The following is a 24056-nucleotide window of genomic DNA, read 5'->3' on the forward strand; positions in this document are numbered from 1 at the left end:
CATGCATGTCGTGTGTATCCATCGACTCCTCCAGAGAGTAGTCTCCATCGACTTGCACCCGTACATACATACTTACACGCCATGTAATTAGGCTGCTGTCAAACACCAATGACACCAAAAGGTTATCTCTAGCAACAGTAGTGGCCGGCTGGCTTGAGAAATTAAGTACTTTTTATATATGCTGAGGTGTAATTCATGACTTACATAGTTGTAGTCAAGCCCCAAGGCTGAGTGGATGAAGGTTTCAACAAGTTAACTCCGGAAGATTCTATATTTTTTAAAACATTTTTAATACATAATTTTATTACTAAATCTACTGTGTAAATATTTTTATCATTTGAACTTTTTTAAGCCATGCACACCTCTCCTGATACGGCGAAAAGAGCTATCAAATGCCTAGTGTGGCAGCGTTAATTAAAAATATTTAGTAATGAAATTATTAATTAAAAATGTTCAAAAATTAAAAAAAAGGTTACTCCAAAACTAGGTCCTTGGCATTGAGGAGGAATGGTTTTGGTGATTACTGCGAATGGACGGACATGAGGAGGGCATCAGCATCTTCCGGCGGATGATTCCAAGAATATTCCATCCCGCACGCACAGGCACGCCCTCCCACAGAAGATCCCAACAGATAACTCGTCCGACGTGTGGGCCCCACGGGATAACGCGGGCGGTGGAGCGCCGCCGCCGCTGATCCCCGCCGACCGCCGCCGCTGACGCCGGCGGCCACCTTTTCTTTCTTTCTTTTCTTTCTTTTTTATTTGGATGCATCTTTCTTTTAGGACGGATCCCATTCCATGCCCACGCCATTCCATCCATGACGTTTATCGACGTTGACGGCCAACCATGTGTTTCTTTCGGTTTCAGAATACAATCATTTATATAATTTAAATATTATAATATGGTATAATTATTTTATGTTGCTATTTATTTCATTAATGATCTTTTATTCATAATTATTATCATTTTATGCACACCTGGTCTCCTACCATATTTGTTCATCTATTAACTGGCATCGTCGTATTCACTTCCCAACCTTAATCCATGCTAAACCACATAAATTGCTTAAACTTTATCCTTTTGCATTTCATAACCCTAAACGAACAACTTATTAATAAAAAAATAATTTATGGGTAAACTTTTATATATTGTTCTTGGTTATCTAAAAACAAATATTAAAAAATAAATTATGGTAGAAAAATCCCCAAATCACTTTACATTTAGTTCTAGAATTTAAATTTTGAATTATATAAGTGCAAGCGAAAAAATGAAAGACTAAATATATATTTAGTGACAGAGGCAGTATTATGTACTGGGCTTCATTTGAGCTCCAGAAATTTTGAATACTTCTCGATCGATTAATCCTTGTGAAACAGAAATAGATCACGATCACGTAAAAATGAATTAAGTTATTGACATATAATTAATTGAGTACTAGCAATTAATTTGAACTTGAAACTTTGATTTAATATGATTTTTGAGCTATATTTCTATATATTAATTTTAAAAATATAATGTTAAGAAAGAGTGTGTACGTAAGTGGCATTTTATTCCCTCCATTCTAAATCAAATGCAGCCTAAAGTCTCAGTCAAGAATTGCATGTCGTCGAGACGTGCCAGAATATTTTTGGGTTGTTTAGATGGGGCTAAATTTTTTAGCATCATGTCATATCGGATGTTTGGACACTAATTTGAAGTATTGAACATAGACTAATAAAAGAACTAATTTCATAAATGAGTGGTAATCTGCGAGACGAATTTTTTTAAGCCTAATTAATCACGTAGGCTAATCATGGATTAAATTAGACTCAATAGATTCGTCTAGCGAATTAGTCCAAGATTATGGTTAGATTTTATTAATAGTCTAGTTTTACTATTATTATTATAATAAATGTCCGAACATAACAAGTAACGAAAATAAATCATTTGTTCCAAACACCGCCTCACACACATAAACAACTGCTGGATCCTCGCAGCAAAAATGTCACATCATGACGCAACCGGATCCGGATCACATGCAGTAGGTAGCGTGTCCCAACCGTTGGATTCAGATCTCATGGCCAAAATTTATTCGGGTACGGTAGCATGTACTGTACTGTACTGGTGTTACTGTAGCTTACCGTCTAAGCCGGACATCACAGAATTGGACGGACAATAACACATCTAAGCCGGTCATCACAAAATTAGACGGACAATAGCACGTTCAATAGCTTAATGTGCAGTCCATGTTGGTACTGCAGGTGATCTCAATCGACGCAACCAACCAACCAAACAGCTGCCCAATATACTAGTATTGTACTCCTATTATCATGAAGGCTAACGCGTAATCAGCCTGTTTAATTTCAAAATATAATCGTTTGTAATATTTATAATATTTTTATTATTACCGATGGCACTAATTTTCTCATATATTATATTACTGTCTATTTATTTTTTTTAATTTATCTGTACTTATAGGTCACACCTATCCATTTCTTATTCTAATATTTTATTTTTCAAATATCATATGCATGGTAATACACCAGCTAAAATAATAAAATACCTTGCACTTTATGAAATCTCAAGATAATTATTCCTTACTTTATCTATTATCAATATATTTATATCCTTATGCTTGCTTATAAGCCAAAATTTATATTTTTAATCTTAAATTTAAAGTTAATTTTTGGTTCTTTTATTATAGTTTTTTAGCCATAACTTTTAGTTTGCTAATCTATTACTCGGATAAGCCAAAAGACGACCATCTTATTTTTTTTACGTTTACAAACTCTAACATAATGTTTACTTCAAAAAAAGACTTAAAAGCATAAAACGGTTTTATTTTGTGATGGAGTTTGAACTTACTAAGGAGTCAAACTTAATCTTTACTGCAGCTAAAAACACAGAAAAAAAATCAAATTTTGAAATGGAGTCATATATGTTGAACAACATCCGGCATATCTGGACTGGGGAGATTTGTCAACAATGAATGGCCAGCGGTTTTCTCCGTGTTTCTTCCCGCGACCCGGTACAGTAGTATAAAAGGAGGAGACTGCCGTGTGGCCCCCGGTGTGGCCCCCATGGGAAGCTGACACGTGTGCGCCGCGGGGGAACAGAACACGCACACGGCACGCGAGGTATAATTCCCGTGGCGGGAATCGAATATTCGGGGCACCCTTTGGATTACGGGGACGCTGGTCTCCGTTTACCCAGTTTGCCCTCCCTACCCTCGCCGTATTTACGAACTTGCCACCTGCCCCCCTGTTACTATTTCTATGACTATTGCTGCATGTAATTGGTGGCCACACTTTGACCATACTCTCGGCTACCCTGGTAATTGTACAACTTTTCACCTATGGCATTTTCGGGGTTATTTTTTGGGTTTTACTTCTATATTTATAAATGAAATAGAATTTATAAATAAATTTTTATATATGTGTTTATAGCAATCTAAAAACTAAAGTTAAAAAATAAACTGCAATAAATAAACCTAAAATAAATTCCCAAATTTAAGATTGAAATAATTAAATTTTGACTTATAAGTATAATCAAAAGGCAAAAGATAGGGTGTTCAATGCATTGTCATCCTGGTCTTTTTCATTTTTGTTTATGCTTAAATACTAAAATTTACATTTTTAACTTTAAATTTGGAGTAGATTTTATAATATTTTCATCATATTTTATTTCTTTAGTCTTAACATTTAGATCACTAAGAACAAATAAAAAATTTATTTTATAAATAATTTTTCGTTTACAAATATAATGGTAACCCCCTGTCAGTAAGTTCTGTATGCTCTGCATATAGTAGAGGCTAGCATTAACTGCTTAAACGCTACTCTAATTCGTATCTAAAATTAATTTAATAGTATCTCTCTCATGCAAGATAGATTTAACTTCTTTTTCTTCGATTACTTATTTGTCACATCATTTGTTATTTGATGTGAGAATTCAATTAAGTTAAAAAGGCGAAAACATATTTACAAGCGAAAAATACTTTATGGATAAAATTATTATATATTTATAGCAATCTAAAAAGCCAAGATTAAAAACTAAACTTTAAAACCCTTATAATTAACTTCAAATTTAAGGTTAAAAATTCAAATTTTGGCTTATTTTTTAGCTTTTACTTCTATATCACTTAGAACACATATATAAACGTTTTATTCATAAATTAACTTTTCTTTACACATGATGCCAAACAATTACTCCCATGATGTTTGACCTTCCTTCTTATTAAAAAATTACGCAAATACTCCTAGAGGATGTATATGAATATAGATAACGTTAGAAAACATTATAAATGAAATAGTGGTAGTATGATTTGTTCAATGACATGTTTTATCACAAAAGAGACTTTTAAGTATGGCTTCATTTTTTTCTTCCACAAACATCATCCAAAAATCCACAACGATATCTATTAAGGCCTTGTTCCCAAAAAATTTTTCTAAAAATATCACATCGAAACTTTGAACACCTAAATAAAGCATTAAATATAAATGAACCAAAAAACTAATTGCACAGTTATGAAAAAAAATCTTGAGACGAATCTTTTGAACCTAATTAGTTCATGATTAGCCATAAGTGCTACAGTAACCAACATGTGCTAATGACGGATTAATTAGGCTCAAAAGATTCGTCTCGCGGTTTCTAGGCTAACCATGAAATTCGTTTTTTCATTTGTATCCGAAAACCCCTTCCGATATCCGGTCAAACATTTGACGTGACACTTCTATCAAAAATTTTCTCAATCTAAACACCATCTAAAAAGATATAGTACTTAGGAAAGGACAAACTTGTCATTATCCACATGCTAATTTGTGGTGTCAGATTCTGGAAACACTCCAGAGGTACAAACAGAAAAACAGAAGAACAAAAGCAAAAGAGATCGAGGGCAATACGGTCCAAGGGGCAGTTTCGTAAATACACCCGAAAAGTCCAACATGGCGAGGAAATAAATGCGCTTCCCTTCGTCCCCAAGCACGCGAACAACAAGAAACTCTTTTTCTTCTCTCCTCCTCCTCCTCCTCTCCAAGAGCAGCACCCCGAGAATCCATCCATCCATCGAGCGCCTCGCCCTCCCTGCCATTGCGCATTCCGGGTGGCCGACCCGAATCCCCCCTCGCCTCGCGATCCATCCATCTCCTGTGGCGGCGCCCAGGAGCAGTAGGTCCGTGTCTCCTGCCTGAATCCCGGTTTAATTGATGTGTAGATTCTTTTGTGGAGTGGATTTGGGGTAATCTATTGCTTGGATTGCTCGTTGTTAGGGAAAGTTTGGTTCTTTTTTGGGTTTTATGTCAGGGAAACTGGGTTTTGTGGGGGGAGTTTATACGGATTTGGTCAGTGTTTTTGGGACGGAGAGAGGGAGGGTTCAGAGTTCAGAGATAGGGTGTTCTTAGCTGTTCGTTGGTTTGGGAGCTGTATTGGGTGCCTTGAATGGGTGACGAATATTGGGTTGGAAATGGTGTTGTTTAGTGCTCACTGTGGAAAAAATTGATCAGGAGAGATTGAGGTCGATTCGCCTCTTCTTTTTACCTGTCGTGGTTAATTGTGTAAAAGATGCTGAAAGAGTCAAGGAGACAAGGATAAGTCGGCTGGCTGCGAAGCGACGCGTTTGCACTAAGGTGGAAGCAGGAAAGGAGCTTTCACCTACTTGTTGAAAAAAAGGAACAATTTTGTGGTAGTGGTGATAGAGAATTGTGGTTTGTGTGCATCATGAAAAGGTCTCAGATAGCATCATCTTAGTTAATCTGGAGGACCAACGGTTGCCAAGTATTACTTTGTCATCTGCCATACTTGATTTATTGCAGGGTAAATGGATGGATCGATTCGTTCCCTGAAATAGTGAAATTTGAGGTGTTGTTAGATCATTGGTGTAATCAATTTTGCCTATATTTGTAAGATGACTTTTTAAGACGATGATGTAGCATATGATAGCTTGATTGGTAGTACTATAAGCTCCTTGTCTTTCTAACAGCAAGATCGCTTTGTTGGTGCAGTACTAATTTAACAGCAATCAATGCGCTCCATTAGTTCATTTTCTTACTTACATCCTCTGATGCTTTCAGGTGGTAATCATTCTTGGACCAGCAAGTCTGCCTCTATCCTGGCACTAACTGCAAAGTGACTCTTATAAGCAACCTTGTGTTCTCATGGCTCATTCTCATGAGATGACGAGTAGCAAACCTCCTGGTATTCGATTATTTGGAGGCGTTACGGCAGTACGGACTTATCAGGCACTTGTTTTGGTGCTTACGTTCATTGCCTATGCTTGCTTTCATATGACTAGGAAGATACCAAGTATTGTTAAAAGCGCGCTTGATCCGCAGACAAAATTGGGATCCTCTCCATGGGGACGACTGCACACAAAAAACACCCTTAACACTGGTTGGTTGCCGTTTAACACCGTTGACGGTTCAGCATTGCTTGGTGAGATAGATGTGGCGTTTCTCGCGGTGTATTCTGTTGGGATGTTCTTTGCCGGGCATCTTGGTGACCGCATGGATTTAAGGATCTTTCTCTCAATTGGCATGTTCGGAACTGCTGTATTCACTGCCCTCTTTGGTGCTGGATATTGGCTAAATGTCCACAATTTCTACTATTTCCTGGTCATTCAGATGATTGCCGGTTCGTTCCAAGCAATTGGATGGCCTTCGGTTGTTGCGGTTGTTGGAAACTGGTTTGGAAAGAGCAAGAGGGGATTGATTATGGGCATTTGGAATGCACATACTTCTGTCGGCAACATATCTGGTTCACTGCTGGCTGCATTTCTACTGAAGTTTGGGTGGGGCTGGTCATTTGCCATCCCCAGCTTAATCATGGTTGTTGCTGGGTTGATGGTGTTTATTCTCTTACCAGTCAGTCCGGAGGTGATGGAAATAGACATTGATGATGGGGAGGTAAAATCTGTCAAAGATACTACCAAAGAGCCCCTTCTGGAACCAGGACAAGAAGCGAAACACAGTGCAGTTGGTTTCTTACAGGCTTGGAAGATTCCTGGAGTTGCACCCTTTGCTCTGTGCCTCTTCTTCTCCAAATTGGTTGCATACACCTTCTTGTATTGGCTACCGTTCTACATCAGCCATACACGTAAGTGTTCTTTTCCGACTTCCTTCCTACTTGTGTGTAAAATTGTTTTTATTGTGCTTTTTTCTAAGATAACTTTACTTGTTTCAGCTATTGGCGGTGAGTACCTCTCAGATGCTTTGGCTGGCAGCTTATCAACAGTCTTTGATGTTGGAGGTGTGCTGGGAGGAGTCCTTGCTGGTCACATCTCTGATCGCTTAAATGCACGAGCGATTACAGCTGCCAGCTTCATGTACTGCGCGATACCTGCCCTCTTCTTATACCGCACATATGGCAGCATGTCGATAATGTGGAACATTTGCCTCATGTTCATCACTGGGATGTTCGTCAATGGTCCTTACGCCCTAATCACAACTGCGGTGTCAGCTGACCTTGGCACTCACAGCTCACTGAATGGTAATTCCCGGGCATTGGCCACTGTGACAGCCATCATCGATGGGACAGGGTCTGTTGGTGCAGCCATTGGGCCATTGCTGACAGGATACATCTCATCAAGGAGCTGGAGTGCTGTGTTCACGATGCTTATGGCGGCAGCTCTCTTTGCGGGGCTCCTCTTGACACAACTTGTGTGCACTGAGCTAAGAGGAAAGGCTTCCTCCAATGCGAGCAAGGATGTCGCCGATGCTCAAGCTACCTACTCAGATGAAGTGTAAGACTGTAAGTACGACCTAGTTGCACCCGAGACACGATACATGGATTAGATTTTAGTAGCTTCAGCTCTGCTTGGCAAGAAGTTGCATTTTATTGCTTCCTGCACATGCCTTGATCGCCTCTGATTTGAGGCTGAAATGACCAAGGGGATGTGATTGCCAAGTGGTTGCTTAATGCAACTCCAGGAGGAGGTGCATGTAGTAGATAGATTAGTTTAGTTTCAGGTTCAGAGAATACAGAGGTGAAAACACCTCACCAAAGTTTCTGAACCAAAATATAGGTTCAGGCCGGCTTGTACATATACTGGGTGATAAGGTTTGCACCATGTTGTTTGTAATACTGCAAATTTCAGCTTGTATCAGATTGATTGTTGTAGTTTAGGGTAGACAAAGGGGAACCTCTCGTTCAAGGTCGCCCAAAGTCTGTATCTGTTGGCCATCTGGGCTTCTTTTGTATAGTTCAGAAGAGTGAGAAAATTTTGAGTTGAAACATTTTTTCATTGTCGCGTGCATACCTTCATATGTTTGGCCTTTTTGTTGAAACTTGAAATCCCAAAATGTGAAGGTACAAACTCCCTTGTTTATGGGACTTCTGAATTCACCAAGCAATGTGCATTTCTGCAATTTAACATTGATGGACTGATACAAGTGCAATTCTTCCTGTGAAAGAAATGCAGCAATTCTTCTCGTAAAAGAACAGCAATTCTTTTTGATTTTGATTGATGTCTCTTGCTGGAATTAAGGGCATGAATGATTGTTCTGATTGTTCAGAGCTGCTCTCAGAACACATGTTTTCGAGACCACAGTAGGTAGGAAGAAGGAATCTCAGAATCAGTTGAACATGAAATTGGACAGATTGACAGAAAGTTGATACTAATCGATTGCCTTTTCAATCAATCCCTCCCAGTTTCAGCAAATAGGTAGCAGTGCAGGGATGGAAAATTTCAGACCGACAGGATAAACTGTCAACAAAAAACGATTAATGCGTTCCCAAGTTACAATATCAGAAAGTGCACAACTCACCCAATAGAATAAACAACAAACAGCAAAAGAAACAGCTTAATCTGGTTGAAGATTTTCTCACATACGCAACTCCTATATTGACAAAACAGAAAGGAGAACTTCATGACGGTCTCTTTGGTTCCCAAGAATAACTTGGCATGAATGGGGTCCAGTTCCTTCTGGTATCGACTGAAAGAATTATGACTTCATCATATAGCCCAAGAAGATCCCGATCAAGGCGACAATTATGACGATTATAAAGGAGAACCCTTCACGCTTCTTGCTGATCTCCCGTCTCATCATATCCTTCAATATAGAGAAAGAAATGGCAATAGTGAGTCATAATTTTTTGAAAACAAAATAAGTAATTATATGGACGGTTCGTGTTCTTTACACATATATGAAGTTATTTATAAGCTTAAACCAGTAAATCTGGAGTATATACAGCATCAGCACGGGAGCTTATGCATACTGCTCACGTTTTAAGGAGATTTTAAGAACCAGCAAGATATTCCTCAGGTTCCAGAAGTGTGCAGGTGCAAATGGGACAAGTTGTTATAGGGGTGGTTCTCACTTCTCTGTGCAAGTTTTTAAATTGTATGCGATAACTATTTCAATGGAATATGTAATATGGTGTTAACGTTGAAAGTAAAAACCAGTTGATTACTCAAAGATCAAGAAAGAACGCAACACATCAATTTTAGATTACCCAAGAAAATTGATTAATTGAATACTAGCACTATAATATTGAAAACAAATCAATTGAAAAGAGACTAGTGATTTGAGAATTGCATATATTGGAGGAGTTGAATTCTATTCAGGATAAGTAGTATAAAGCTGAGGTAGCAAAAGTAAATATTAGAAAGAACAGTTGACTGTCTAGATTGCTCAATGACAGTAAAACTAATTGTTGCATCTTCAAAGATAATCTTACTTTGACAGATGGTAAAATCCATACTGCAAGATTTAACATGGAAAGCTAACTTTAAAAAGTTTTGAGTTGAATAACATGGCCTTGTCAGTCTGGCTCAGTTAATGGTGCAGATATGCCAAGCTTGCCACATCTAACCTGTCAGAACTAAGATCTGTGCATATATGATGTATACTTCAGTACTTGGATACTTTTTTTTTTTGTTGCATTGTCCTCATGGTAAAGATATATTATATCCATCAATTTGAATCTTAACGCTACATATGTTTCTTAACGCTGAAAACACAACCCGTGCCTGTTGTGTGTGCTTTGTGAGGTTTCAACTTTAACAAAAATGCCAAGTTATAAGTTTATTGTAATAACTATGTTAGTTCAATCTTAAATCAAGATCAATATTCTCAAAAAGGATACAATTCTAAACTCTATCGGTGAGAAATAAAGGGGAAAATTTCTGCAACAGCAAAATAGGTACAAGTTAAAAAGATGTCCTTCACGGCAAATTTCTTAAGTACCAATTGAATTTAGATGTCAAATTCATATGATGGTAGGATTAACTGAAAATTGTTTTGGTTATCTTTTCAGGTATTAGTTGGATGCCCAAAAATATAGCACCTAGTGCTGGTGGCTTGTGCTAGGTGTAAATATACAATAACTCTTTTTAAATCTATAATCTGAAAGCCAAAATATAGTCTGCTCAAAAGGTAAAATGCAATAGTGTACTCACGAGTTCCTGTCTAATTTTCTGATTCTGTTGAATAGCAGTGTTCTTCTCTTCTTTCAATTTGGAAATCAAATCTCCAGCCTGCAACACAAGTACTCAGAACATAAGGTATTTTATAGTGCAAGGCACTAGACCATAGTGTAATTATGGAAATTATGCAATAAGTGGATACTACCAAATGTAATCAAGACAATAGCAATTAGAAAAATGGTTACAGAGTCCAGTCATAATTAGAGAAACAACAAACCTCTATTGAATTTTCTTGAGGCTCAATGCGTTCTCTTAGTGCCTGCAATGATTTAAAAAACATGTAAATTCTACTCTATGTGAAAAATGATGGGTGGCATAAGTTCAACAATCATAGTTACTCACTCTAGTGAAACCCCCAGCATGACCGTCTCCATTTTCTGACTCAGAAGTCCTTGATGGGGAACCTTCTTCTGATTCCTCAGGAACTGGAGATGGTGGCTGTGGAGGGGCAACATAGGTCACTCGCAATTTCACCTCTTCAATCTTATTTCCAGACTCCTTCGTAAACTGTCAAACCACAAATAACAGACTTATAAGCAAAATTACACTTTATATTGCATCTCCAAAGGGATTGATATAAAATATTACTAAAGAGACAAGGAAGTTATACAACTAAAAAGAAGAAAACTAGTGATGCTACAGTCGCCATATATGTATGCTCATTTGATTCTTAAGAAGCATAATAGAGAAGCATTACCATATCTCCCGTGATATCCTTCACAGTTACACCGGAAGGTGCAATAATACTCTGAACCAGGAACTTATCTTTGCACTGCATGTCAGGTGGGGCTTCCCGCTGTACTTGCATTGTCACTGCAACAACACAGATGAACAAGAAAAGTGAAAAAAAAAACAGAGGATGAGTTGACCGCACAAAAATCACTGTGGAAAATTTTCTACGAATCACATACCAACAACATCACAGGTAGACCGTGGCGAGACAACTCCTGTGTTTGGACGCACCGAATACTTCTTTGGGCTTGTAGTTTTCACCTGAAACAGGGAGGAAAACAGGAAATATGAAAAAACAGAACAAAGCCACCTTGAATCAATGTTTATTACAAGATCATCACTTCATTAAATTAGTTTAAACAACAATAACCTTAGCAGATAAACACCAGAAGGTTTCATCCCAGAAATCTTAAGGCATGGAAAATGAAGAAACCTCATGATGAAAATGCAATCAAGAGATAGACATTAGCCTCATACGACGCACGAAAGGTTTACTTATAACTGATTTAATAATGTATAAAACCTAAATATGATTTAGGTTTAACAGCTGGTACAATTTCCCAGTACTATAGGGCTTGGTTTATCTGCAAACTGATAATTGGCAATGCCAAAAAAAAAGGCATTGATTTGGTTTGGAGGGAAAAAATCTGGCACTACCAAAATATTTGGCATCCCCTTTGTAGCTATATAATTTGAGCCTGACCAATCTTGCGACCCAGAAAAAGCAACAAACCAAATGGCAACTTTGCCAAAATTTTGGCATGGCCAAGCCTTGTCATTGTGAAAAAGTTTGGCAACGCTACAAATGGCTTGGAACCAAACATACCCATAATCCCTCGAAGGTTCAAACTTTGATTCTAGAGTTTATACAAGGCAAGTATTAGGGGGATAGGTAAACCTTCAATTCCAAAATTTTCGGACCGGGACTTGACGAACAGATCAAACAAAATGCTAAAAAGATAAACAACTTTCATGTGTTCAACCAATGCAAGCAAGTATCAGTAGCTAATTTCAATCTCCAAAATACATAAAGAACATCAAAACTGAAGGGCCCCTATCACGCAGCCACCTACAAAACCACGCTTTTACCATTATCTGGTCAAACCCAGTGAAGCCATTCACGTGAAACAAAAAAAAAAAACAAATCTTCAAGGCATCCCTCTTCGAAATCCACGACATAGCACACCAAACATCACGACAGGTCGTTCGATTAACCTAGGATTACTGCATCTCTAGGGTTCCAAGATAACTAACTACTAGGGGAAAAAGAATCCCCCAAAGATTTCCAACAAGGGCAAACGCGACCGTACCTTGAACGCGATGTAGTCGTCGCCGAGATTCGATAGCTGCATCGAGCACGAGATCTGCTTCTTCAACTCAACTGCGCGCCATAGACAGAAACAACAAAAAAAAAATCACCAACCGGACAATCCAATCCGGCAAAACCGAGAGAAAAGAAACAAAAGGGGGCAAAAAAAAGCCCCATCTTTTTTCTCAACAGAAGATAAACCGAGGGGGGTGAGGGGGGGGGGGGGAGAACCGCACAGGGGAAGCGGAGCTCGAGCGGGTCGATGCGGAGGAGCTCGCCGGCGGTGGCTGGTCCGGGGGAAGCCATTGCCGGATCGAGGCGAGGGCGGAGGCGGGCGAAAGAAAGGTGAGATCTTGAGCGGTGGTGGGTGCGGTGCGACGACGAGAGGAGGAGGAAATGGAAAATGAGAAAAAGGAGGAGGGTGAGTTTATTGCAGGGTTTTTTTTTTTTCCTTCTTCTTCTTTATTTTTCCAGCTTTTTGGTCCTTCGAAATTACAGGTTGCCAACCAGCTATAAACATCTTCCATGGTTTATTTTAAGCAAATTTGATGTAGTCCACATGCTCAATGATTTTTTTAAGTAGTATAAGGCTAGAAAAACGATGTTGTTTTTGAGTTGGAAATTTGTAGATTTCAATGAAAATCATATATTTATAAACGATATGTTTGTTCTTTTTACTTACGAGTTATAGATGAGTTATATATTATCGTAGACGTGCCTTTTAAACTCATAAATATGTGTTTTATGTAAAAAATCAAAAGATTCTTTTAAAAAAATAAAACAACGTTTTAAACATTGTACACGTTAATTTGTATATTCTAACAATTATACCAAAATTGTACCATCGATTTTTCTAAATTGTAAAGATATGACAGTTCTAGTAGTATTTTTTAAAAAAATTTGTAGTAATAGTTTTATAATAATGTTTCACATCAGTAACAAATTTGTAATTGTACCTAAAATCAAATACCAACGGTTGCATGCTTAATGGATAAATTGATGCCTATATTGGCGAACAAGAGATACGTCACATAAAATCCATTACTTTGCGTACCCCATCATATAACTTAAATTTTGGTAGTTGAAAGGGTAATATATACTTTTATGATTTAGAAAAATAGGTACTCCCTACAATAAAAAAATAGTTGTCACTTAGGATAAAATCTAGTCAAACTTCTAAAATTCTAACAAGTAATTTTATGGTAAAATAAAATTTAAAATCTAATATGGTTACAATATTGTATAGTATTTTTCGATTAGAACCTATTTATACATGTGTCTTGTATTTAAACTAAGTATTTAAGAAACAATTGCTTATCTAAAGTTTGATTAAATTTTGTCCTAAATGAAAAAATAATTTTGCTCGGAGGTAGTATTTTTAAAATAATTTATTTTATGGTTCAACAAATGCAAACCTTTGTTTATATTGTTATAAAGTCTAGAAAACTTAGAAATTGATAACATGTAAGGGAAAAGGAACGAGCATTCTTACCAGCTCTTATAAATGGCAACGTATGTTAAGAAGAAGCTCCATTAACCGTAGAATATATAAAATTAGTTCCAAAATAAGTTGAAGTTCACCACACAACTAATGTGATAAATGGCTGACATGGTTATAAAATCACCAATTTAGGCCGCGTTCGGCTAATAGATAGTTATCCGGCGTAAAAACAAAATAACAAATTAGTACATGATTAATTAATTATTAATTATGAAAAATATAAAATATAATAAAATTTTAAAGCAACTTTTCTATAAAAAAATTTCACAAAAAATATATTAAAATTCGGGATACGTGTGCGTGGAAAAACAAGAGAATACGAGGTAATAAGACACGGGAACAAACGGCGCCTTAGTCTAATAGACAGCTAAATACAAAATCTTCTACTTAGTCCAATAGACAGCTATAAAACCTAGTATAAAATAATGCTTTTTTTATAGAGTACCAAACATAAATTATAATTACCTAAGTATTACTCCGTACTAATGATATTCATCCTTCGGTCAAAACAGTTACTCACTCAGTAATAAAATGTTTTGATTATCTCTAGATTAATATTTAAACCAATATATATATATATATATATATGCTAGCATTAATAGAAAACCATATTGCCTTATAATAGAAAACAAACCAAAGCTATTAGTATTAGAGAAAATCTAAAAAATATAATTGACAAACACCTAATTTAAAGAAAGATATCCACGAATCGCGAATTTTATGAATTATCATTGCGATTTTGTCTTTAAAAAAGTCATCAGCGGTAGGGTTCTATCGGTCATTCGTCGTTGAGTGCTATGAAATAAATCGTGTATTTAACGATGCGAAATGAATGAAATCTTAAGGACATAGCATTTCTTAGACAAAGTCGCTTATACAATGACATGTTGTAAAACTCGTACTCGTCAATGATATTTTTAGACCTACTCCCTCTATTTCATATTATAAGATTTTTTTGGGTTTGTCTAAATTTATTTGTGTATCAATTTGTATGTTTGTATATGTGTCTAGATTTATTAGCATATAAATAAATACAGGTAAGACTAAAACATTTTATAATATGTCTGATAATACGGAGTAATATTTCTATCAACGACATTTATTAGATTTTCTCCATTCAACCCTGGCCAAATCTCGTACAGCCGTTCACTCCACTACTGAAGCGTCGTCCACCGTCGGATCTAGGTCACCCCCATCGCCACCCACCCTATATATACCCTCCTCCACCACGAACCCTAGCTTCCCTTCGCCGCCGCCGCCGCCGCCGCCGCCGAGCGAGAGAGAGAGAGAGAGAGAGGGAGAGAGAGAACACTCCAGGGAGAGGGCGTCGAGATGGTGCAGCGGCTGACCTACCGGAAGCGGCACAGCTACGCCACCAAGTCCAACCAGACCCGCGTCGTCAAGACCCCCGGTGAGAACGAAGCCGCCTTCCTTCCTGTCTGCCGCGATTGCGTGAAATGTCGCAACTTTTTTTTCTTTCATCTCTATTGTCACAGTGTTCGTCTTCGTCTTCGTGCGATTTTAGGCTCTTTTTTTTTCTTTTAGTTTCATGGGGATCTTGGCTAATGGAGATTCTTGATTTTGCGTTGATGCTGGTTAGGTGGAAGGCTTGTATATCAGTACACCAAGAAGAGGGCGAGCGGGCCGAAATGCCCCGTCACCGGGAAGAAGATCCAAGGAGTATGTGCTGCTGCCCATCCTACTATATTTTCTTTTTACCTGTTCTTGCGTTAGTTTGCTATAGATTGCTAGCGTGTAGGTTCTATGGATCATGCAATTGAGCACTACATGGTCAATGCAATTAGGACGTTCCTGATATTGATGTAGGATATAGGATGATAGCAACTTACTTTTGGAGTCTTTGTGAATGTCATCCTTTAGCAACTGTTACAGAAGTTTGGAGTGGTGCGTGCTGATTATCCTTGAATGATTCTCATCTGTGCCATTTTTTGATTTTTGAGTCCTGGTGCTTTTGCCCTTTGTAGTTTAGCTCAACTTACTTGCTTTTCACCTGCAATTTTTCTGGGTTTATAGTTTTGGACTGATTCTGCAAATGTATTTGCCAGTCGAGGATTTTGGTTATACAATGTGCCTTTTTTATATGTTAGGAAGGAAATTGCCACTCATGGTATGTGCTTGCACATGCATAGAGCATTAGAATGCATCTGCACACACATTTTTGCTGGTAGGGCCCTGTATGTTTTTTCATGTCATGAGAACTGAAATAAGCTAGAAGTATATGGGATAATTACTCATTACTCAATGATTAGAGATACATAATGTTTTCATGTGGAGGCCTAATTCTGAGGTTCTTTTGCCATCCCTTCACAACCTTGCATTGGGTCCAGAGCAATTTCTAACCACATTAAGGGGCATGTATTGCATTAATTTTTGCCAAGTCATGCCATGACGTTGTTTGATTTGTCATCTGTTTGGTTCATTCAGACTACTGTATCATGTTGCTTTTTCCTGTATCCATCTTGTTTGGTCTGTTCACTATGCTGTACTATTTTTCAAATCTAAGCATATGCACATATTTTTCAAATCTAAGCATATGCACATATTTTTCAAATATAAGCATATGCACATATTTTTCAAATACAAGCATATGCACATATTTTTCAAATATAAGCATATGCATATGTAGTGCTATGTGGCATAATGCAACTATATTTTTGTTCTTATTATCTCTGACTCTGATATTTTTATTGCAACATCTATCTCTCAAGTTATCAAGATTGCATACTCACAATTTTCTTTGAAAAGTTACTTGGGCCAATGATTAAATAGAAAAAATGACAAGCATATGTCTGAACTTTCCATGTGGAGTAAGCCTAATCTTCTCTATGAGGCCCTTTCATGTCATCATACATTTTTTCGATAATGGGAACTAATCCATCAAGTTTACCCATATATTTTTGTTTGTGGAATGATGGGTGGTTCTGTGCTGTGTGTTTTAAATCATTACCTTCGCAAATGTACCCCTATATAGTGAGGTCGAATGATGAGCAATTGCATAGTTCAAATGATTACACTTGTAACTTCTATGATTACATTTGAAGTCTTTCGCTCCTAACTGACGGCCTTATGTGTTACTTTACTGTCTATTTGTAAATTTGTAAAATCTGGTGTTCTTTTGTTTTTGCAAAAGATAAACGGGTTTTGTTAGTACTTTAACTTGCTTTTATTCTGCCTTTTGATTTTCATCGTCAGAATGTGTCTCCTTCACATACCTTATTTGATATGTTAAGATTGCACATCACCGAACCACCAAACCATTAGAATTGGCAACTAGCTGTGCCAGTATTTCAGCATGATAACTCTGAAATTATACTCAGTAGTGTTGGTTGGATTTTTTTTTTATAGCAGTAGGATGCATAGTAGGTTTTTTTTTCTACTAATTTGTGGCAATCGATTGAAGTAAGTTTAAATTTGGAGTAGAATCTTAAGTTGTTAATATTGCAATATCTTCGATTCTTATTAAAGCTGCTTGTGCTAAACTGCAGATTCCACACCTGAGACCTGCTGAGTACAAGAGGTCCAGATTGTCAAGGAACCGGAGGACCGTAAACCGTCCTTATGGTGGTGTCCTGTCTGGTACTGCAGTCAGAGAGAGGTAAACTATCTGAACACATTACATGCTACATACTCCTTTCTTCCTGCGATCTGCTGGTAAGCCAATCTATCTGTTCCTGACAGAATCATCCGGGCCTTTTTGGTCGAGGAGCAGAAGATTGTGAAGAAGGTGTTGAAGATCCAAAAGACTAAGGACAAGTCAGCTAAATGATTGCAAAATAGACATTGCGCGATGTTTAAGCCTCCAAATTTGTTTTAAGCAATCAGGAAAAAAATTTCTTCTGGATTTGGGGAAATCCTGTTCCTGCTAGCATGTGAGATTGAGATGATTGTTTAAATTTTGAGCGCTAGTTCTCTAGATTACTACAACCTTGTGTGGATCATTTTAATGCAAGTTTTGAAACTGCCAAGTTATGGGAAGTGTTGGAAACATAGTGTTGATGCTTTATGCTGGTTTCCCATGATTCGCATAATCGGTTTATGCTGGATGTTTCATCAGGTGTACTGATAATAAAACCATAGAATTCAGGAGCAGTGATGATCTGGAACAAAGTCTGAAATCGCTGAATTTTGGAGGTTACAATAAGGGATGAGACATAATGTTCCTTGCAGTTTGATGGATGGAACTATTAGAGGTCCTTATTCTTGTCATAATTCAGATGGTCCACATGCATACTGGACATGTCTGCAATTCTGCATTGCATTTTGCAGTGTGGGACATTGAACCTAGACGCCTTCTGCTCTCCTTTTTGGTTTCTTGATAGGGTATGGGACTGGGGGAAGATCGAGCCAACATTCTCAGGCTCCCGTTATATTCTTGGCGTTGACATCCATAGATACTTGCTACTTTGGTTACCGCCTTGGCATACATTGAACCTGGACATGTTTTCATGTCAGCTTCAGTAAAATCTTGGCTATGGGTTTTTGTACCTTCTTTCCAAAATACAATGACCTATAGAGTTGAATTTGTCCTAGAATATAAGTTAAATTAAGATGAATTGGCCACTCAAGAGCCAAATAACAAGGCCTGGAAGGCCTGGATTGTCAGTTGACTCTTTTTTTCCTATATGGTTTAATCTATCCTACAATTCCCCGGAGGCCTTATATTTTGAGACGAATGGAGTATTTCGAACCCATGAAATTATGGGTTTAATTCCATGAGGAACACATAAAATGATAAAAGCAATCTGCTACTCTACTAGAAATGGCTGATGTGTGTGTATATACTTACATACTCCATATATTTTTTGCTAGTTATATATGTTTTCCCCTGCTGTGTGTGTACTCCTTTTCTCCCTCTCTCCATTTTGTTCATAATATTTTATACAACTTTAAGTTCGATAAAACTAAAGCATGCCACAGATATATATTTCACACTAGGGCTGGGATGCTTTGGCTCCATGTAATTATCCAGATCCCGTTGCATTTTTGGTGTGAAAGGAATGTGCATGGCTGCAACTGAGCAGGACCATGCACTCTTCAAGTTTCTTCCATTGACTGATTGAACCAAGCATTCATTCACCTTTGTAGGATTCCATGGGCCTTGTTACACCCATATCACCAGATACTCCACTTGGGATTCCCTCCCTCATCCAATTAACCTGGCTGCAATCGCGGCCTGGTTCATTCAGCTAGGGCAATCTCTTGTGCCTGCAAGAGAAGAGTAGAAGAGAGTACGAGGAGGAAGAAGAGAAGAACTCAGGCTACTCCTAGTCTCTAGCTAGCTTATAAATAACAGCCAGCACTAGCTACCTCTATGTTCATCAGGAGAGAGAGAGAGAGAGCGCTAGTAGTAGTGTAGTGTAAGTGTCTAAAGTTTATGGTTGGTTGTTACCTGGAGTTCCTTCCACACACTTCACAGCTGCTAGGCCCTACTACAACCACAATGTGGGGGTCTACCATGGGTAGTGAAGTGTTTGGGGGAACTCTAGGTGGCACCTAGCGTTGGAGACTGGCGCGGTGGAAGTCGTAGTCAGGAGATCATTTGGTTTTACCAGGAGTTCTCTTCAAGCACTTCACGTGGAGTTTTTTTTTTGATATGGAGCTTCAAAAACAATGTGAAGTGTTTGGGGAACTCTTGATACTAAAGTGTTATCACATTAGCAATGGTATCCCATAAGCATTGTTGTCATCGTAATTGTCGGTTGGTGGTCCCAGGAGTTCCTTGCAAGCACTTCACATAGAGCTTCAATTACTCTCGTGCAATACTAGGAGCTTGAAAAAGCTAATGTGAAGTGTTTGGGGGAACTCTTGGTGCCAACAAGCATTCTGAAGGCATCAAAAATGGTTGTAGGTGCGATGGCCATTATATACCATGTTTGATGTCCCTAAGCGTTCCTTCAAGCACTTCACATGGAGCTTTGATTTCTTTCATATTTGATTTGAGTATTTAATCAAAAGCTTTTGTGAAGTGTTTGGGGGAACTCTTGGTGTCACCAAACATTTTTCAACAATGGTAATATCTTGCTATCCTATTGAATTTATATTTGTCATTCTATGTTTAAAGGTCCCCTTACAAAATTTAGCTTCATAGTATACAATATATTGCAAGAAATATACTATCATTACCAGGTTGGCCATGATGTCCGTATAACACAAGTGAGTGTTCTGCTAGTTCTTTCTATACTTGTGTAGTCTCCCGGGATCATCTTTTGGATTTTTAAAAGAAAAATCCAAATGACAAATTTGCAAACAAAAACTAGTTTATGAATAAAATTTTTATAGACGTGTTCATAGCGATCTAAGATCCAAAGCTAAAAAATAAACTATAAGAAAAAACCTCAAAATTAACACCAAATTCAAGGTTAAAAATTTAAATTTTGACTATGCAAAAGCTAACGGATGGGGGTGTCCAGCCCTGCAGCTGCTCTTGCTCTCCATGATCAGCTCCCTTTGTGCGTAAAAGTATAGTATATTGCAATTTGTGTGAGGGGGATTTAGCCATTAAATTTTCTATTGCCTTGCTTCTTATCATCTCAATTCCAAAAAAAAGGTTCACAAACCATTTTAGGTGTTCATTGTAATTTAAATCATATACACAACACAATTGATTAGCAAGTACATATTTTATTATTATAGGAAAAAGGCATTTTGTTGACACACATGGAGTCATGGCTCTATATTCAAGTACAGAAAACCGCATCGGTCTAATTATGTCTCAACATTAAGAGCTACAATCCTAAGCATAGCATTTTCCTATTTGTTTTTTTTTAAGATGAAGCATCTTGTCTCAAACAAGTATAGCGGAAGCTAATGCTTTCTTCAATAAGGACTTAAATCTTACTATTTTAAACAATCCGTGTACATTTTATCGAGTATTTCTCTAGTGAGTCTGGATCCTCTATGTTACAGTTGGACTAATGCTTTCTTCAACCAGGACTTAAATCTTTACTATTTTGAATAATCCGTGTACATTTTATCGGATATTTCTCTAGTGAAACTAGATCCTCTACAGTATGCTAGACTAATGCTTTCTTCAACAAGGACTTAAAATCTTTACTATTTTGAGCAATCCGTGTACATGTTATCGAGTATTTCTGTAGCGAGTCAGGATCCTCTACAGTACTGTGGGATCTTATTTGTTCCTGAGTAACCATGAAATTAAAACTTAATGTTAGAGATATGATCTAAATTATTATCTATAATGTATTTGGATTATATTACTAGTTTTCTACTAGGTTTCTAGTGACCATTTCCTACTTAGAGTAAGAGTAGGATTAGTTTCCTAATAGGATTTTGTCAGCCTTTTTCCTATTAGGACTCCTTGATTTCCCCTTATATATATCCCTTGTAAGCTGCACGGGAAGGGTGCGACGGCTCGGTGTATTCCTCTGCTATTGTAATCATCACCTCATAGTGGTTATTGCCGGTTGGCGCCCGTGGTGTTTTTCCGCAAGGGTTTTCCACGTTAAATCTGTTTCTCGGTTATGCGTCTATTTTCCTAACAAGTGGTATCAGAGCAAAGGTCCAATCTACTCGGTCGTGTTGGTCGTCGTGCGTTTCGGCTGGCTGCATCATCGACGTGCATCTCCTGTCGCGGCACGGCGTCGTCCGCATCCGCGTCTCCTCACGCACGCCGCAGCAGCAACAGCCACCATCGCCTCTCCCCGTGCACATGTAGCAGTACAGCAGCAAGGAAGCAAGGTGATTCCAGTGGATATGTCCTTTGTTGGCTTTCCTTCGCGTAAACAGCAAAGCGGAAATCAAGGCATCTATCTCTACCAAGCACAGCTAGGGCCAAGGGGCATCCATCATTGCATCATTCATCAGAAAGAAAAATTGGTGAATTTGCTGCTTGCACACACCAAGTCTATCAAGGAATTTTTTTCTCTCTTTCTTCAGATCTACCATATATTTTTGATCTACAATTTTCTCGAAGTCTTTCACCAAATTAGACATTGAGAAGTTTGATGGCAAGATCAGTTTCAGCATATGGCAGGTTCTTATGAGAGTTTTCTTGTATAAACTGGTGTTCACGAGACCAAAAACAACCGAGTTCTGATTTGCAATCCACCACCGTCGGCTGGTTCGTCAGACCAGATCGATTTCTGACGTCAACATTGGCGCCCTTTGATCTACAGACTTTTCTTCTACAAGCCAGTGTTTGGAAGAGAAAAACAATTCATCGAGAAGATTTTCGTTCCCGTTTATCACTTTGATCAAATTTATCAGGAGATTTCAATACTTCGTTTCACTATTCTGTTAGGTTCCCCTAATTTATACCAACAACTTTAGGATTTGATCCTACGACGAGTTTTGAAGTATTACTCAATGCTCTTGTTTTGATCGCGTGATTTCAGAGGAACTGCTATGAGCACATGACCAATTTTTTATGAGATTTATCAGGAAATTCAAGTACTTTGTTTTGGTTCGCATCTTTGTTGGGTTCTACCAATTTATACCAACAGGTTTAGGGTTTTATTCCCATTGCGAGTTTGAAGTATGGCTCACTGCTCCTGTTCAAAACAAGCGAGATTCTCGTTGTCCTCAAGTTTGGTTTGTGCTTATTATAGTCCAAAAGACTATTTGTCACTAGGTGATTTTATCTACATGAGGTTTCTGGTGATTTCAATTTTTATGCTACAAGGGAATTCGTCTCAAGGTGGAGATTGTTAGAGATATAATCCGAATTATTATCTATAATGTATTTGAATTATACTACTAGTTTCCTACTAGAATTCTACTAACCGTTTCCTACTTAGAGTAGGAGTAGAATTAGTTTCCTAATATGATTTTGTCAGCCTTTTACTATTAGGACTACTTGATTTCCCCTTATATATATCCCTTGTAAGCTGCACGAGAAGGGTGTGACGGTCCGGTGTATTTCCTTACTATTGTAATCATCACCTCATAGTGGTTATTGCCGGTTAGCGCCCGTGGTTTTTTCCCGTAAGGGTTTTCTACGTTAAATCTGTTTCTCGGTTATGCGTCTATTTTCCTAACACTTAAAATATAGGAACCTATGATCATAGAATGAAATGAACGGATACTAAAGCATATAGATATAGGCGATGACAAAGTATCTGAAATTTTTCTGAATTATAAATAATATACTTGGCCTCTATGGATCGGTCTGCCTAGCGTGTGTTATAGAGTTGCACTCAGCAAGTTTGTGCGGAGCAAAAAGTACGGCATTGTTAGAAATCTGCAGCAAATCCGACAAAAATCCATGCGTTAACAAACTAAAGACCTTTGATCTTTGTTCGACAAGGGAGGATAAAAGGAGGCGATATGCTGAATATATATATCTAGAAATACATATGCAACTAGTTAGGCCTTGTATTGTTGTAATCTAGATTATTATAAGTTAAAGTAGAAAGAAATGATAAATATGTGTATCTATTTTAAAGTATCCAAGGAAAGTGGGTCTTTGACCATGAAATAATTAAAAAAATCTCTAGGTGAGCTTATCAAATTATACTAATTTGCCCTAGATTATAATAATATGTTCCAATAATCTATATGTTTGTTTCAGTTTACTCCTATTAAGCCAGACTATAATAATCCCAAGCTAAATCAAACAATGTCTTAGACTAAAATTTCAATCCAATACTAAGGGGTTGTTTAGTTGGCAAATTTTTTTGCTAAAGATGTCACATCAAACGTTTGACCGGATGTCGGAAGGGGTTTTCGGACACGAATGGAAAAACAAATTTTAGATTCTGACTGAAAACCGCGAGAGGAATCTTTTGAGTCTAATTAATCTGTCATTAGCACATGTTAGTTACTGTAGCACTTATGGCTAATCATGTTCTAATTAGGCTCAAAAGATTCGTCTCACGATTTCCCTCGTAACTGTATAATTAGTTTTAATATACATGTATATTTACTACTTTATTTAGATATCTAAATATTTGATGTGATGTTTTTGGACAAATTTTTTAAAACTAATAAATAAGGCCTAAATAGTCGAACGATGAACGCAGAATGTGGTATGTGTCACATCTAGGCGATTGCTTCTGACATTCCAGTAGGGATGGCAACGGGTAAATACATATCGGGTATTGGTACCCCATACCCATACCCACCATTTAAATTTAGAC

The 24056-nt window shown here is 37.6% G+C and overlaps 3 protein-coding genes and 1 non-coding gene across 4 annotated transcripts; 3 read left to right on the forward strand and 1 right to left on the reverse strand.

The window, feature by feature from the left end:
- The first annotated feature begins 4976 nt into the window (after positions 1-4976).
- LOC102715684 (putative glycerol-3-phosphate transporter 1) lies at positions 4977-8203 on the forward strand. Its single transcript, XM_006659067.2, has 3 exons — positions 4977-5146; positions 6045-7065; positions 7153-8203. The coding sequence occupies exons 2-3, from the start codon at positions 6129-6131 to the stop codon at positions 7713-7715; spliced, it is 1500 nt and encodes a 499-aa protein (XP_006659130.1). The 5' UTR covers positions 4977-5146; positions 6045-6128; the 3' UTR covers positions 7716-8203.
- A 365-nt stretch (positions 8204-8568) lies between these two features.
- Positions 8569-12880, reverse strand: LOC102715961 (vesicle-associated protein 1-2-like). Its single transcript, XM_006659068.3, has 8 exons — positions 12674-12880; positions 12439-12509; positions 11308-11389; positions 11094-11209; positions 10739-10903; positions 10614-10655; positions 10370-10447; positions 8569-9020 (listed from the first exon to the last, which is right to left on the reverse strand). Exons 1-8 carry the CDS (start codon positions 12741-12743, stop codon positions 8913-8915), a joined length of 732 nt encoding a protein of 243 aa, XP_006659131.2. The 5' UTR covers positions 12744-12880; the 3' UTR covers positions 8569-8912.
- Positions 12881-15181: 2301 nt separating this feature from the next.
- LOC102716236 (60S ribosomal protein L34-like) lies at positions 15182-17962 on the forward strand. The gene is made up of 4 exons (XM_006659069.2): positions 15182-15349; positions 15539-15618; positions 17445-17554; positions 17638-17962. The coding sequence occupies exons 1-4, from the start codon at positions 15271-15273 to the stop codon at positions 17723-17725; spliced, it is 357 nt and encodes a 118-aa protein (XP_006659132.1). The 5' UTR covers positions 15182-15270; the 3' UTR covers positions 17726-17962.
- On the forward strand, positions 16931-17026 carry LOC121055238. The gene has a single exon (XR_005812386.1). It is a non-coding gene; the product is annotated as a small nucleolar RNA snR60/Z15/Z230/Z193/J17 (small nucleolar RNA).
- Positions 17963-24056: the final 6094 nt, after the last annotated feature.

This window comes from Oryza brachyantha, chromosome 8 (genome assembly GCF_000231095.2).
Source record: "Oryza brachyantha chromosome 8, ObraRS2, whole genome shotgun sequence".
In the NCBI taxonomy this organism is placed as follows: Eukaryota; Viridiplantae; Streptophyta; class Magnoliopsida; order Poales; family Poaceae; genus Oryza; species Oryza brachyantha.